Source organism: Rhinichthys klamathensis, unplaced genomic scaffold (genome assembly GCF_029890125.1).
Source record: "Rhinichthys klamathensis goyatoka isolate OS25496 unplaced genomic scaffold, OSU_Roscu_1.1 h1tg000004l_1, whole genome shotgun sequence".
In the NCBI taxonomy this organism is placed as follows: Eukaryota; Metazoa; Chordata; class Actinopteri; order Cypriniformes; family Leuciscidae; genus Rhinichthys; species Rhinichthys klamathensis.
In genome coordinates this window covers 2,239,453-2,257,500 of record NW_026606557.1, presented here as the reverse complement: position 1 = coordinate 2,257,500, position 18,048 = coordinate 2,239,453, and the positions used below count along the sequence as shown (strand labels likewise).

At 39.9% G+C, this 18,048-nt stretch overlaps 1 protein-coding gene across 3 annotated transcripts in view; it reads left to right on the top strand.

The window, feature by feature from the left end:
* The window catches only part of LOC130085495 (ras-related protein Rab-37-like), a 44,056-nt gene that overhangs the window by 11,329 nt on the left and 14,679 nt on the right, over positions 1-18,048 (top strand). Inside the window, exons 1-2 of one of the 3 annotated variants that reach the window (XM_056251289.1) lie at positions 12,397-12,932; positions 16,246-16,356. In XM_056251289.1, coding sequence (XP_056107264.1) covers positions 12,822-12,932; positions 16,246-16,356 — 222 coding nt within the window. In that variant the 5' untranslated portion in view covers positions 12,397-12,821. Of the gene's footprint in view, positions 1-9,554; positions 9,666-12,394; positions 12,933-16,245; positions 16,357-18,048 lie in introns of those variants that run through there. The other 2 variants (XM_056251281.1, XM_056251295.1) reach the window with 2 other exon arrangements.

The window sequence follows — 18,048 nt, the reverse complement described above, 5'->3', positions numbered from 1 at the left end:
TCATGAATTATTCAACTCAAGAACCAAATGCAGGTTCTTGTTAGGAAGATGATTATTTACTATACCTAGTAAAGAACCAATTTTAAGAATGTAACCCTCATTTTAGGCTATTGTCTCCAAACTTGAGGTGTACTGTGTACTTATATAGCTAACTACAGATGATTTGTTCCTTTTTTCAGCATTTACGTGGACGTGGCGAGGAAGGACGACAGGAAATGAGTTGATTAAAGAAACATTAGATGTGAAACGCATCAGTTGCTCTGCGTGAGGGCGTTGACTCTGATTCATGTTGTTGTTTTCTATTATTTAAACGCTACATGAAAAAACTTTCACTAATCGGGACACTCGATCAGAACTGCTTAGAAAACGTTTTGTATAGTTATTCAACTAAACAGTAAAGTACACTGCAAAGAGATTATTTTAGCTGAGATGATTGGCCATTCTTCACATATTACAATGCTTTAGTACAAATATATTTAGCTAGGCCTAAATATTGCTGATTACTCCTATGTATTATATTGTGACCCATATCACCCATTTTTCAAGCTTTCAGGCCGTGTCACATTGTAATAATGAAGTATCTCAGCAATATCTACAGAAGCAGAGACTTTGGCTGCGTAAATGCATGCGTCGCCATGGCAATGGCATCCCGTGTGCCCGTCACGTGCCTCGTGTGGTTTGTTCCGTTGTGTTCTTCCTTAATCGAGCATTTCAAAGCTGAATGAGCAATGAGGGATTTAAGGAATGTCAAGCATGGATGAGATTCGTATGAAATAATAATAAGAGTTTGGAAGCCTGTGGGCTCTAAGTTCGACACGATTCATCTCCTGAAATCATCCCGCGGGTATTCGTTTGTTTAAACAATGCCATGTGACTCATATGTTCTAAACGATGACATAGTTTCTAAAACAATCAGCGAAAGATCTATTCAACACAGAAAGTGTCACCGAACGTAATATTGTGGCTGCCTGCGGCATTGCAGGGATTGGAGGAAACACTAGATTAAACTAAGCGGAGAACAACCACCAATCTGCCCTCGAGCTGATAAATGCCGTCGAACATGTGCTTTTGCAAGCGCTGGCCGGATGTGGTAACCATGGCAACCAGTGCAGGATGATGCCCACGTCCTCGGTCAGACCCCACAGAGATGTGCCGCTTTTAAAGGGGGGTGAGTGTGAGACCCTTGAAAATGACCGGCCTACATAAAATAGCTTATAAATCACTCGTTACACTATTTTATCACCAGATATTGAATTCAATCGTTTTGTCAACTTGTTTGCTTTCAGTTAAGACAGGTTTTGTGTTTATTTTTTAAACTGATTGATACAATATTTGCTGATAGAATAGCGTAACGAGTGATTTATAAGTTATTTTTTTGTAGGCCGGTCATTTTTGCGGTCAAGTGTGACTTTGTGTCATTTTGTACAAAATAAAAGCATTTCAAAACAAATTTCCTGGTTAAATATTAAAGCACACTAGTGTGATAAACTGCCCTTTTTCATATTTTGTGTAAGATTGACAAAATTATCCACAAATTCGAATTGAAAATTTGAAAATAAAATAAATAAATCACTCAAAAACTAAAGGTACATAAGGCCTACGATCGATAATTTCCAAAAATAAATACAAAATCTGTCCTAATTGAAAGAAAACAAGTTGACAAAAAGATTGAATCCAATATTTGTAGCATTATTATTTTGAATATGTTTATCCATGTATCTTATTATTTATGCGCTATCTTTTTTTTGTTGTTTTTTACCAAACCTGTGTCACAATACTTTGAAGATTTTCTGTTAAGGTATTTCTATTTCCCTCGGGAAGACACATTGTACACTCACCGGCCACTTTATTAGGTACCCCATGCTAGTAACGGGTTGGACCCCCTTTTGCCTTTAGAACTGCCTCAATTCTTCGTGGCATAGATTCAACAAGGTGCTGGAAGCATTCCTCAGGGAGTTTGGTCCATATTGACATGATGGCATCACACAGTTGCCGCAGATTTGTCGGCTGCACATCCATGATGCGAATCTCCCGTTCCACCACATCCCAAAGATGCTCTATTGGGTTGAGATCTGGTGACTGTGGAGGCCATTTTAGTACAGTGAACTCATTGTCATGTTCAAGAAACCAATTTGAAATGATTAGAGCTTTGTGACATGGTGGAAGTAGCCATCAGAGGATGGGTACATGGTGGCCATAAAGGGATGGACATGGTCAGAAACAATGCTCAGGTAGGCCGTGGCATTTAAACGATGCCCAATTGGCACTAAGGGGCCTAAAGTGTGCCAGGAAAACATCCCCCACACCATTACACCACCACCACCAGCCTGCACAGTGGTAACAAGGCATGATGGTTCCATGTTCTCATTCTGTTTACGCCAAATTCTGACTCTAACATCTGAATGTCTCAACAGAAATCGAGACTCATCAGACCAGGCAACATTTTTCCAGTCTTCAACTGTTCAATTTTGGTGAGCTCTTGCAAATTGTAGCCTCTTTTTCCTATTTGTAGTGGAGATGAGTGGTACCCGGTGGGGTCTTCTGCTGTTGTAGCCCATCCGCCTCAAGGTTGTGCGTGTTGTGGCTTCACAAATGCTTTGCTGCATACCTCGGTTGTAACGAGTGGTTATTTCAGTCACTGTTGCCCTTCTATCAGCTCGAACCAGTCTGGCCATTCTCCTCTGACCTCTGGCATCAACAAGGCATTTCCGCCCACAGAACTGCCGCTCACTGGATGTTTTTTCTTTTTCGGACCATTCTCTGTAAACCCTAGAGATGGTTGTGCGTGAAAATCCCAGTAGATTAGCAGTTTCTGAAATACTCAGACCAGCCCTTCTGGCACCAACAATAATGCCACGTTCAAAGTCACTCAAATCACCTTTCTTCCCCATACTGATGCTCGGTTTGAACTGCAGGAGATTGTCTTGACCATGTCTACATGCCTAAATGCACTGAGTTGCCGCCATGTGATTGGCTGCTTAGAAATTAAGTGTTAACGAGCAGTTGGACAGGTGTACCTAATAAAGTGGCCGGTGAGTGTATATTGTACATGCTAACACTGAATAAACATGTCAAAAATATATATATATTTGTAGCATAATGAGAGATTTATAAGCAATTTTTTGTAGGCTGATCATTTTTGTTACAAAGTGGGGAAAAAAAACCCACAGCAAATTACAAAAAGAATCAAATACATTTTGTGAAGTTGTTAGACTCTGGGAGAGTAAACTCAGTAAATTTTAGTCCAATGCAATAGCAGGACACTTGAAAATCCTCTCCGGGTCAAAATGACCTGAACACAACCTGAGGTTAAGTAGCGACTATTTTCCTTTATTAAATGTCAAACAATAAATGCATTTTTGCCAGATTCAGTGCATCTTGAACTTGTATGCTTTTATTGGCCCGGCTGATGTAGCTGTATTTAATGAGTTTTGATGAGGTCCGAGAGGTTTCTGAACCAGCCATAGGCAGCAACATCATTATAACGTTCAAGGCCCAGAAAGGTAGTAAAGACATTGTTAAAATGACGTAGTAAACAGCATCATACCGGTAATTTACCCCTTAATAACTTTTAACCGATTTACCGTTATTTTTGAAAGGGTCCTGTTCACACATGATCTCTTAACGGTATTTTACCGGTAATTTACCAGAGAAGACTGTATATGTGAAAGGGGATAATATGTGAAAACTCACAACCACGATGCAAAAGTGGTCTGAGTGGTTGCTAGGTTGTTCAGAGTGGTTTTATTATAGTCATTGCTATGCAGTTGTAAAGGTCTTCTGAGTGCTTTTTAATGCAGTGCTTTGCAGGTACTAGGATGTTCTGGATGGTTGCCAGGGCATTTCTATGCAGATGCTGGTTGCTTGGGTGGATGTTAGGGCATTTCTAGGTAATTTGTTAGATTATTTTTAGGTGTTTGCTATAATTTAATGGGTGGTTGATGGTGCATTGCTATGCAGATGTTGTTCTGAGTGTTGCTAGGGCATTTGTAGGTTGTTGCTAGGGCATTTGTAGGTTGTTGCTGGTGGTTCTTGATGGTTACATGGTGTTCCTAGATGGTGTTACTAGGTGTTTGCTAAGGTTTTCCAGATGTTAGGGCATTTCTTTGTAGGGTGTTAGGTTGGTTGCTAAAGCATTTCTAAGGGGTTATGATTTACTGGGTGGTTGCCACAATGGCAGGGAGTTGCTATGCAGAATTGCAGATGTTAAACTTCTCTAAATGTTACTAGGGCATTTCTAGGTAGTTGCTACGGTTTTCTTGGAGGTTGTTAGAAGGTTTCTGGATCATTTGTGTGATGTTAGGCATTTCTATGCTATAATGTACAGGCTATAATGTACTAGTGGTTGTCATGGTGTTGCTATGCAGATGTGAAGGTGTTCTGAGTGTTGCTAGGGCATTTCTAGGTGGTTGCTAAAGTGCCACTGGAGGTTATTAAGGCCATTTCTAGATGATTTCTGGGTTTTCCAGATAGAAATGTGGGCGTTTCTAGGTAGTTTGTAGGGTTGATTGGCATTGTAGTTGCTATGATGTACTGGGTGGTTGCCAGGGTGTTGCTATGCAAATGTTCATTTTTTTCTGAAATTTGCTAGGACATTTCTAGGTGGCTGCTAGATCATTCTTGGTGCTTTAAAGGCCTATCTAGATGGTTACTAGGGTGTCTTGCCATGTTGTTATGCTGTTTCTAGATGTTTTAGGTTGTTGCTAGGGCGTCTCCAAGTGGTTGCCAGAGTGTTCTGAGAAGTCCCAGGGTGTTGATATGCAGATTCTTAGGTGCTTATGGTTCTGGGTTGTTGAAGTGACCAGAATCAAAAGAACCGACCCTCAGGTCTCACAATCTATGATACTCTTGTCTGTAAATATGACACGGGTCCTGAAAGCTGTTTTTGAGTGCGGTTAGTGAATTCTTTCGTGCAGTACTTTTTTTTTTTTTTTTGACTGACAAGTTGTATTTATTATTTTATGTGCCATTGTAATGACAATACGGCAGGTGTATTAGTACTGCAACACACCCTTAAGTGTGCAATATCAGAGTTTTTTAGTTTAAGGACAAAACAGATTTAACTGGCAGGTTAACGAAAAAACTGTCGGGACGGTTGAAACAGCGACTCGTGCCAGTTAAGGTTAAACCTGGTAATAGGAAAACACTCAATGTGACTCAATCACTCAATAGGACTCAATGAAAAAAATATCTATCTGTAACCTTATCTTAGAAAACGACGTTTATCTGAAAAGTGTTTCAACTGTCCCGGCTCTCCCCTAGTAGTGATGCTTGCCTTTGAAACCAGCATCATCAAACACCCTGACTGATCTCCTGATGAGAAAGCTGTGAGTGAGCAGAGCTGCTTTCTGTCCCCCCCCCCAACTAATTCTTGTTGACGCCATGGCAGGTGGCAACATGAAAGTGACTAATCTGTCTCTACAACACTAGCTATGATCATCTCTCCCGTTCTAAAGCTGAGGCTCGTTTTTCTTCACATTTAAATCACGCTACGTAGATGAGAGAAAGCAGCAAAAGGGAAATTAAGACATTTGATCATGCTTGATTACTCTCAGTGTTTGTTTATATGGTATACACATTACACTGTGTTTTTAGCAGAAGGGTGTGAAAAAATATCTGAACCCTTTTGCTTATTTTGCTGTTTATGTTCAAATGTTTTCCATTATAGTTTCATATCTAAGCACAAAAGAAATAATGTAATATGCCGTTTTCAACTAAAATGGAAAACCTTTTATGTGTTTTGGTCGTTCATTTGCACGACAACGGCGTTTTGGGGGCCTCAAAACGCAAACTTGTGAAAAAGTGTTTCACAGTGCAAGTTTTCGTTATCGTCTTGTGAGTGTGTGAAAACGGGGACGTCATGCGCACGCATATTATGTGTCCAGTTTATAGGCAGGTGGTGTTTCAGTACAGAGTGACATCGCCATCTACTGGCCTGGCATTAATAATAATGCAGCGTTTTTGTGGGTCAGTGTGTTCGGGGATCATTTTCATCTGTACGTGAAAAAGGCAAAAGAAAGACTTTTCCGCTTTTAGTACATCGCTGTCGCATAAACTAAGTGGCATTTGTGGAATGGGGAAAAAACGCGTTTTGCAAAAGTTGAACTGATTTTGACTTGAGCGCCGCATTTTAAAGGGGTGATGAACTGAGAAATCAAATTTTCCTTGAGCTTTTGACATCTAAGAGGTCATCAAATTATAAGAATATCCTGTAAGTTTCAGAACTGAAAACGTCCTTGTTAGTCCAATAAAAGCTTTTATTGACACCAGGCTCAGCAAACGACTCGTTTTTCAAAGTGGGGAACTATGACGACCGGTTAAAGGATAAAACACCACCCCCGCAGAAGAAGATCAACCCCTACTTCAACACGGCCGGTTTAGCCCCGCCCACCGATTCGCGCATTACACGAAACTCATTATAATATGCAAACCTGTTATCCACTCACAGCAGTGGGCATTTACTTCCAATTCTTCAATGCAAGACGCCCATAAAAACCGAGCGTTTGTGAGCTGGGCTCAAAACTAGGGTAGAAAATAGCCTATTACTTATTCATTTTGATGTTTTTGAATGTAAAAACCAAGCGAACGTCATAAGTTGACCTCAGACAACAATATAAAACAATTTAAAAAGCCAGTTCATGACCCCTTTAAGAACGCCGTGTCATGCGCGAGACACGGCAAAAGACGCAAGACACGAGCGCAATGGTTAAACGCGTTCGTCTAGTGCGTGTTTGCATAGAAAAAACAATGAAAAAGTAGCGCATTGGAATGGAAAAATGCGTTATGTGTGAACGACCCCTTAAAGGGGTCATATAATGGTACATGCACTTTTACAAGTTGATTGTACTGAAATGTGTGTTGGCAGTGCCTGTACACAAACATCATATAATGATAAAAATCCATCCAGTGTTTTTGTTTTAATCTCCTTATATGTTTTCCCCTGCCTCAAATCGAGCCGTTCGTTTTTGTGACGTCAATAAAACGGACGCCCCTCCCACGATTGTTGATTGACGGGAGCGTCTCAACACAGACCCGCCCTCGCTCGTGAGCCAGCTGTCAATCATAGTCTGCGCGGCGCGGACCGGCGCGGTCATTGTTGATATGCTGGAGCACTGTCTATGAGCAGAATGGCGTCTAAGCGATTGTGGTGTTCTGTTCTTGGGTGTAATAACGAACACAGTCATTTTAATGTTCCTGAATCCGAACCGCTGAAGACGCAGTGGCTGAGTTTGTTTTCGAAGGGAATATTCCCCACGAGCAACGTCAATGCTCTCATGTTTGCCGAATCATTTCTCACCATACTGCTTTATGAACGAGGGTCAGTATAAAGCTGGATTTGCTAAGAAGCTTTGCTAAAAAGGATCGGTACCAGATATTCGTGTTCCTGCTGAACCTCCAGAAGAACGGAAGTGAGTGAAACGTTTTATTAAACTTTATATTAATATATTAATCTTTGCAAATCGCTAGCTGCACGCTTCACAATGAATGCTTCTAAGGTTTACACTCAGGGTACATTACGGCATGTTTTCTATGTATGACGTTCTCAATATAATTCATAATTCCACGTTTATACTGAACAAGCGTTATGGTTATTGTGTTATTGTGCTACAAACGGTGTACGCACAGAACAGAGGGGCGGGGTGAGCAAAGCTCATGATCATTTAAAGTCATACACTGAAACGGCGTGCTGAAAACAGAGCTGTTTTTGACCAGGTAAAATAACTGTTTTCTTACAATACTAATGAGAATTTTTAATTAAAGTATATTACAAACTTTTAATTTAGACCCTAAAGAATCATATTAGCTTGTACAAAAATGGCATTATATGACCCCTTTAAGGCCCTTGCACACTGAGGGCCCTATCTTGCACCCAACGCAAATGACTTTGTACACTGACGCATGTATCATTCATATTTTGCACCCGCGCAAAGCGGACTTTTCCCTCCACAGACACACGTCGGTTAACTAAGAAATACACTTGCGCTCCCCGGGGCGGTTCAGCGCAAAGAGGAGGCGTGTTCCGGCGCAAACTTTCCCTCATGCTATTTTGCTGTTCTATAAAACAATTGCGCCACTGACCAGAAAAAAACAAGTCAGTGGCGCGTTGCGCGTTGTTCATTATGCTATTTTAAGGGCGCATGCTTGGCCATAATCAATGTAGCGTGTGCACAACGCGCATACACTTTGATTCTCTCATCTAAGCAGCAGTTTTCATTTTTGCAAATCATACATTATTACGATAGATAGATAGATAGATAGATAGATAGATAGATAGATAGATAGATAGATAGATAGATAGATAGATAGATAGATAGATAGATAGATAGATAGACAATTTATTATAAAAGCATACATGTAGCTTACACATTTACCCAAATTATCATACGCCTGTTTAACAGAAGTTAATTTGTGTGGGTTTCTCCATCCCCAATGTCACTTCTCTGTGTTTTACGGCCCTGACGAGAACGTTGCTCTCCTCGGCTGTGAATCGCTCCTGGCGCGCGCCTGGCAAATCCGCCGTTATAATAGGAATCCGCTTTAGAACAAGCGCGCCTGCTCTTAAAGGGAATGTGAGATGACGCTCTGATTGGTTTATTCCACGTTACGCCTAAACCACACCTATGAATAATGAAGCTACTTCCGGCCAACCCCTTTTAGATTTGCGCCAAGCGCAAGAGGCATTTATCCCGCCGGGAAAATAGCAACAGCGCCGGGATCCGCCCACAAAGTTACTTGCGCTTTGACACTTGCGTTTCAGATCGTTAAAATAGGGCCCTGAGTCCGAAATTTTCGTTTTTTTCGTATTCGTGATTCGGTGGCTCTCAAACACCATTCAAACTGCTCGCTACGGATGCGAAAAATGCAGAAAATCGAACCCGATCCGATTTTTTTTATGCCGGACGAACGTTTCGGAGGCAGTGTGCAAGCGTGATTGACATAACGTGAGGTCGTATTCATTTTTTTACCTGCGAAAACTTCAAACGCGAATTTGGGACTCAGTGTGCAAGGGCCTTTATACTGTAGGGGGCGCTATTGCACATCTTCTGAAAGAGTACTGAATCTCCCGATCAAAACACAGGCGAAGAAGAAGCAGAAACGAGCGATAGCATATGTAATTAGACGCATATGTAAAATAACCCGAACATTAACATTAAACAGCAAGTAAATCAAAACTGCCTAATGTTACCGAATGAAATGTCGACCCAGGACGAGCTTTAGGGGTGTTGATGGACTCGACCTACTCCATCTGTGTTTTAATCATCATTCTTCTTCTGCTTTTTTTTTTTATGAAACTTAGCCACATTCAAGTGTTGATTATAAATTAATGCATGAAGCTTGAATAAAACGTGTTTTGCTGTTTAAAAGCAGAGGCTGTTCTTTCTTTTATATATTGCATGTTCAGATATTCATACAACATGAAAACTTGGCAAAATGATGAAAAACGCTGGCAGGGAAAGAGTTAACTATGATCCACGAACGTTTGATAACCACACACGTCACAATACCTTTATCTCCATCATGACCATCCATCTGTTCATGTCCGTCTGTTGCAGACTATACTAGTTGGAGACAGCGGAGTGGGGAAGACGTCTCTGTTAGTGCAGTTTGACCAGGGTAAATTCATCCCAGGATCCTTCACTGCCACTGTGGGCATTGGCTTCACGGTGAGTCTCTCAGCAGAAGGTCACACACACACCTCGCGTTAGATGCTCAGGGGACATCACTTCACACTGCAAAATAAACAAGCATCCTCAAAACTAGACACTTTTACTCAATTTAATATTAAAACGTCACATCACTGCATTTTTTATGCTTTAAACAAGATTTTTTTTAAATCAAATATACATATAACAATACTTTAATCATAATTTTCATTAAATCATATTTCAAATGTATTTTAACTTCATGGAATTTAGTTTAGGCACAATCGTAAAAAAAAAGGTTTTTGGTTCCACTTTACAATAAGGTTCATTAGTTAACATTACTTAACTACATTAGTTTGTTAACTACTTACGTTAACAAAGATGAACAAATACTGTAACACATGTATTGCTCATGGTTAGTTCATGTTAGTTAATACATGAACTAATGAACCTTATAGTAAAGTGTTACCAGGTTGTTGTTTTTCAGCACAATGCCATCGAAGAACTGGGTTCCCCAAAGAATGAACCTTTCAGTGAACCTTCCATTCTAATAATCTAAAGAATTAAGAACCTTTTGTGGAATGGAAAAACATTCCGTGGATGTTAAAAGGTTCTTTATGGAATTATATAGCCGATAAAGATCCAGCATTAAGTTTGTCTTTTAGATTTCATTCTTTGACTGTGATTTGAGTGAACTAAACTGCTGGGAAAGTAAGAAGGGAGCAGGACACAACGTGCCTTTCCTCAAATCATATATAATATTATATTGTTGCATTTATATTTAGGCTATATTAAGTATAAATTTAGGGTTTTATGGAAGGGGGGGGAATTATGATTATGATTTTCCCTAGTAATCATATGCTAAACTCAGAAATATTTGACTTTTAATAGTAAACACACATGTGTGTGTTCCCTCATCTTTCCCATATCTCTGAAAATGTTGATTGGCACAAATATGTTGGCTTTGCCTGCTGGATTTGCTTTCCTATCTTCTGTCATAACTCCCCGCAGAGAGCCGACGGGGTTTCTCAACACACAGCGTCTGATTACAATAATATGATAATGATCATTTTACTGGGGCTCTGATTATAATTACAGAGGGATCTGGCTGGCCTCGCTTGGATCATCACTGTTTGTTGTTTTTCATCACATTTTTTGTAATAAGTCTCAGTGTTGTGTGTGTGTGTATGTAACAGGGTGTTTAATATGTGTGCATAACTTTAGCAGAGTATACTCTGGAAATACATGATTAAATATCCTACCTATTCAGGGCAGAATGTGCCAAGACTGAGCTTAAAGATGAAAAAAACATAGTACATTGAGTTACTATAATCAGATATTGATTATAGCTACCGCGTATATGTGAATTTTTCTTTTTTTTAATGGCAAACGGCCATTCCAGCACAATATCCCTGCATATCATAAGGGATCATGACAGGGGGAAAACATACTGTTAAACATCATCCAATAATAAAGTGCTGTGTTTTTACCTAAATAAAATGGTTTTTATTAGGCCTTTGCTGTTTGGCACTGGATGTCACTCCACTTGTTGGTCAGTAGGGGGCGCACTAAACACACGCTTTAAAAAAAACAACGAAAATTCAATTAATTTGTAACACAAGTGCTTGGTTTCACAAACAGGTCTTAGATTAAGCAAGGATTAGGCCTTAGTTCAATTAGGGCATTTAAGTAGCTTTTATAAACGTGTCATAGAAAGAAAGAAAAAAAATACTGGTGTACATCTTGAGACATAGGCCTATAACGTTATGTCAGTGCAAGTTGCTTTCAGATAAAACAGCTCAAACATGCATTTTAGCCTAGGACTAGGCTTAAACCTTGTCTATGAAACCGGGGAGTTTATGTTGTGGAAGTTGTAAAATACACCATTGGAATTATTTATGTTATGGACTTAGTCGTGTTATCATAAAGACACCTGCAGCAGGGCAATTCCCTGAACATGAATGAAACTGCAAAGAGGTGTTCATATGTCAGGTAAACCATATTAGTTATTCAAACTACAGCTTAGATTTGATATTATGTTCTGCATTCTGTCAAACCTCATCTGCATTGACCGCAGGCGTCGAGACAAACCACAATATTCGGCTAAACTCTTCGTCTCTCACACACAGAAACAGAATAAAATGGCAGAATGGACGTTGATATTCCGAAGTGGGCGGGGCTTGTGATGTGCCTCTTGCTCTAATTGGTCAGGTATGATGTTTCCAAACAACAATTCATATTGGCTACTTGAACGCTTGAGTTTCTATTTTCAATTCACGGAAGTTTATTAAATGTTCTCAGTATTATTATTCAGACTTAAATGATTAATGTCCAGATCTTCTGAAGCACCATGCAAAGACACTGTTGTCACGTGGTACGTGGTACTTTTCACAGCACTGTGTGGGATGGACCAATCACAGTCGTTTGTGAGGGCCTTTTTTATCATATTGGTTTGGAGATCGCTTGGGTGGATTTTCATTTGTATGTCAGTTTTCAATGAATGGACTTAATAGATTTGAATGATTATAATTTATTGTGCGCAAATGCCTCTGATAAAGCCAAAAATCCCCCTGAGATTTGAATGGGGTTGAATTGAGGGTTTGGCTCCCGGGGCCCTTAAGCGCCCCCTGCAGAAAGAATAGGTTTATGACACACGAGGAAACACATTGGGAGGCGTTTGCACCTCAACAGACGCGACGCGACTAAAACCACAACGCATTAAATCAACATAGCCGTACGCGCTCGCGGCAGCTTACAATGGGCGCGTCTAGTTTTGTCACGTCGCTTAATGGATGTCATTGGTCGGTCTCCTCTCAATCAGTGTGATCTCGCACCTGTGTGTGTGTGTTTGAGTGTGACCCAAGGGAGCCTGTTGCTCATGTGTGTGTTTTGGAGCGATCTGCTTCTTTGCTGTGCGTGATTATGCGCGCAACTGAGCGATAACGCTCATGTGTTTTGCGTCTTTGCGCGTTAATAATTATGAAGAGGACGCTTTTGGGATAAATGCATGTTTTGTGTTTCTTCATGCTCATTGATCTCCATCCTCATCCTCCGCCAGCATCCGATGAAGTTTGGGCGCGTTTTAGATGCACTATGTGATGCATTTGTGATATAGTCAACGCGGCGCGTCTCGAGAAGAACATCGAAAGCAAAACATCCTCGCTATTTGTTTCCGCGATGTCAATCAAAAAAGCAACACTGATGGAGAATGTGCTTCAAAACGGAACATCGAGAAATATGCTGGAGCGATGCGCCTCGGTCAATGAGTATTTTGATGTTGCCTTCAAGGTGTGAGTTATTTTTTTATTGTCTGTAATCTGTATAATGCGTTGCTGTCATCACGATTGTTGTGTCTGAAACATGTGCCCTGTGTTAGTCGGCACCTGTGGCGCGCGTGCTGAAATTAAGCTACTTAGTAGGCTATTCAACAGTGCAAAGGCATGTTAACCGCCATGCAACTATCAGAATTCACTTTAAATGGCTGCAAACATGGAGAATAAACAGTAGTTCAACTTCACAGTGTAAATGGTACAATATAGTGGCGGTTCTTTCAACTGGTTACTTTTGGACCAAACGCAGTAGCCTACTAAAATATTTATTGCTCCAAAGTGCAAAAGTATTGACATAAAATAGTTTTCTCTCCCTTTTAAAAGTTAGGCTATATACAGTATATCACCCATTTGTCTTTCCATGCATGTTCTCTAGTATTTGAGTAATGTGCATATTTGACTTTTACGCACTGGAGGATAAATACTGACCCGAGGAGGGAGTCATTTCTACGCATTTAAAAACCCATTGATGTGCTCCGAAGAGACGCGATGATATAAAACATGGTTCACTGTTTAAAAAAAAAAAAGTGTTGGTTTAACTTAAAGTAAGTTACCTGTTTGCCTTATAATTGAGTTAATTGAAATTAAAATTAATTAATACACCAAAGGAGATTGGGTTAATAAATAGAAACTCAAAATATTATGTTATCCGAATCACATTATCTAAAAGATAATAAATTGTGATAAATTTAAATATTTTTTTACATTGACAATTATGTATTTTAGTCCAATAAGAGGAGCTGTTTTGTAGTAAAAAGAGTGCATAGATTAAAAAATGATGAACAATGTTCAATGTCGGAGTTGAGCAATAGGCTAGTAGTTTCTGAGAAGAATATTATGCAATACCACTAAAACACAATTGGGTAAACTCTCATTTCACAATTTAAGTTTCCTGTTCGTTACGATGCATTTTCTCCTTTTAAAACAACTGTGTTGGTGTTAAAGTCAACATAAAGGCAGAAATGACCCCATTTCAATACTTGTTCCTGGTTTAGTGTGCATGATTTGTCACTAGCTGTTTTTACATGGACCCTATTAATAATCAGATTGTGATCGCACTAGTCGCATGCAACCATGTCAATCGGAATGAATCGGCCAAATCCGTTTAAAATTTCATTCGGATTGAAGGGATGTTTTGAACCTTTTCTAATCCGATCGAGAGGACATGCAAACACTTGATCGTATGATGTGTGGAACGAGCTGTTGTTGTTGAATAAAGTGTCATAAATGACTGTTGTGTCATTTTAAAATTCTCCTTCCACTCATCTTCTGTGAAGTGCAGCAGGACAACGTCCCACCAGTCCTCCATTCGGACTCTCATCCTCAGGCGCCTTGTTTTGTGCGCGAGAAGGGGTGTTTTTACTGCTTGATAAAAGCACGGCACAATGATGTGCTCGTCGTCTCCAAATTGGGATCCGAAATAGATAAATATATTGCTCTTTATAACAAAGGGAAAAAAGCAATGTAGGAGAATAGTTAGCATGCGCAAACAGCGGGAAACCGTATTCATGCATGTCCAAAAATCAATTATTATTTGAAGCTTCCCAAATAGCATCCCAGACAGCAACATAGTGTCGGCCCAGATCCGGCCCACATCTGGTACGCATTGAATCCACATGTACCAGATGTGGGCCGACACTATGTTGCTGTCTGAGATGCTATTTGGGAAGCTTCAAATAAAAAAATATTTTTTTGACATGCACGAATACAGTTTCGGCCCATATCTGGTATGCATTGAATCCACATATACCAGATGTGGGCCGGCACTATTTTGCTGTCTGAGATGCATATCCGGACATCATCTGGGCCAACTATGGCACATATGGCTCAGTTCTGGCAGCAGAAAAACCCACGCACGTCAAGCCGGTTTTAACTTGAATTGTGGCTTGCTGTGTGTGGTCCAGATATGACTTTTTCCGCTGCCAGAACTGTGCCATAGTCGGCCCAGATGAGGCCCGAATATGTATCGTATTGCCAGCCACACTTGTTGAGTTATCGCCGTCGTTCTATGCGGGATGTGGGCCAGAAGAATGAGAGAGATGTGGGCCACAACTGGGCCAGATGTCATTTGCTATCTGGGTTGTGACCAGTTCAGACTGTCAGTCCAAATCCGATTTTTGTGAATATCCGATTGAAATCCAGTCAGATTTAGCTAGTGTGAACAGCAAAAAAAAAATCTCATGAAATACAAATCCTTATGTGGTTTGAAATCCTATCTTCAGTCTGACCGCTCTGATCGGATTTCGCATGGTTTATGTGACTTGCTCACGCCGTGTAAAATGTGAACGTCAGACGTTGTTACAGGAAACATGCTGAAAGTCGCTGCAGAAACAAGGTTGTGTTGTTGCAAAGTGCCGAACGAGCAGAAAATTACAATATAACGGAGACTAGAGTTGTCAATTTTTTTATTTTATTTTTTTTTATTATGATGCTTTGAGCGCTGTTGAGCGGATTCGTAAACGCCTCTGATTGGCCATTGTGTTCATGCGCTTATCGGATATGTCTGTGATTGGCAACAATGATCAACGTGCGGGAGCGTTTGAATGGACCGGTGCGCTGATATTTGTAAACCGACGGAGACGAATAAAGCCTCTCATATCAGCCGGCTACACACTGTCATGTTGTGAATAATACAACATCTGTATTGCAATCCGCCTCCGTGTTGCAGTTGCTGCTGTTTTTTTTGCCGTTTACCCACCAATCCAATGTCATTGCCATAGTAACCAATGCAGATATTTTGGAAAACGAAAGAGCGGCATATTGGACACTCGTCGCATTTGCGATACACAATGTGGACATCAATCATTTTAGATCGGATAGGCCTACACAAATAATTGGATTTGGACTGACAGTGGTGTGAACATGGGGATATAAACGCGCACATCAACCCGATCACTTTATTTAGCGTTCATGTAAACGCTACATTCGGATTCATCAATCAGAATGATTTCATTTGAATTCAATTCAAAAAGTGTCCATGTAAACGCAGTTATTCTCACTTATTGGGCCCCGCCAAGCTCTCTTCAAAAACATCTTAAGTAGAGACACTTTTCAAAATCTTGATGGACTAATACCGATTTCTACCTTACATTTTTGCCTGGTTCCGCTTAGAAATGTATAATTTGATGGAAGTGAAGTGGGTAGTGAACGTCATTTCATGCTGACTTTAACATGATGTTGGTGAACAGTTGGGAGCTCATTACACCAAAGCGGGATGTGTGTAATCGCAGGGTTGCAGGCCTAACAGCTGTCTCTGACCCTGATGCCTTTAGGTGATGCTGCTGGGAGACTCGGCAGTGGGGAAGACCTGCGTCCTGGTGCGCTTTAAAGATGGGGCCTTTCTGGGAGGCAACTTCATTGCAACAGTGGGGATAGACTTTAGGGTGAGCCAGCAGTGGAAGGAGCTGGTTTGCTTCTCTTTTCTAACATTTTCATATTGTTTAAAAGGGTCATATAATTTTTTTTTTTATACCTTAGATAAGTGTGTTTGATGTATTTTGTAAGTGTCGGAGCTCAAAGCTTTTCTCTAGTCCAAAAATAATATTTATTGAAACGAAGCTGAAAAAACGACGCGTTCTTAAAATCGTAGTATTCCTGATCTGATGTTCACAACGATCGCCCACATTTTCAGGTAGGCTAAACTAAAGGACACTTAGGTGTTATTCGGTGTTCAGCAAGTGATGAGAGAGGAATTTAAATGCTCGAGCTCTTTAAAGCAGGATGGATTCTGATTGGCTGTCAATGTTTTTATCGTTCATCCGCTGGAAAACAATAGTTCTGTGTTTTTATCGTTATTGTTGTGTTGTGGAAGTTATGAAAACGCTATTTCTCGAACGTTCAAAAAGACCAGTTATTTTAATGTTTTCAAAATGGTTTTCTTGGTTGTGCAACATTAAAGAGGATTAAGGGAACATTGCATTTGATCAATTTGCAAATATTATTGGAACATTGCTTTTTGAATTTTCTCTAAATGTTCGGAAACGAGTAGGAACGTTTAAAAAAAAAAAAAAGGTTAGATGAACGTCCAAGTATATTTCAGACCTGAAAGCAAACCTTAAAAACTAACTTAAAAAAAGTTATAGATTTTTGTTTATTGTTATGAAGATTCACAAAAATACTATTTTCCATTTTTACATGAAATATATATTTTCCAAAACACGTTTTACATTAAAACTGCCTGAAGATCAAAGCCATAAATCTAAACCAGTTGTGTTCCAAATTTGAGCTTGATATTAGCTAATATTATAAAATGAGTTTTCATTCAGATTTTGTTTGGGCTCAGTACCAAACGTTTCCACTTTTCAGTCAAGAATGACCGAATAGCACCAGAGGGTTAAATACTTCACCCAAAATTTTTAATTCGGTCCTTTATTCACTATGTCGTCATTCCAAACCTGTATGATTTATTTATCTATGGAACTTATATTTTGAGAAAAGTCTTTGTTTTTGTCCATTCAATGGAAGTCAATGGGCACCAAAACTGTTTGGTTACCAACATTCTTCAAATATATCTTCTTCTGTGTTCCCAAAAATGTCTCTTATAATCTTCAGGGTCAGTGAGAGGGAGGAAAATACTCCTCAAAATCTAAGTAGACCTCAGAGGCAAAGATTATTAAAATATATTGCTTGAAAATTATCCGTTTAACACTTAGTGTCAGCATCTAATCAAAAAGCTGTTCAGACACTCCATCATACAGAGGCCGTGTGTGTGTGTGTGTGTGTGTGTGTATATTCACTGTCCATTGGCGTTTAACTGTGCAAATCTCTGTGGTCTTCTGAAGTGTTATTGGTCCACCAGCCTCTCTGTGAAGTCTCTGCACCACTCCAGACGTCTTGGGAGTGTTCGGATCTAACAGGCCAATCTGATGCTCGTTCACGTTTCAGTCTGGCTAAATGATTAACCAGTTGCCCCGTGACATTTTGGGCCTTGAACTGCACCTGCCAGCCCTTGTTGGGGAGGAAACGAGCTGTTTTTTGGTTTACTTGGGGTGTTTTTAAAGGTGGCATGAAATGTAATCTATTCAATTCATTCCAAATCTACTCATCCAGGCATATGTTTATTTTATATGTGTTTT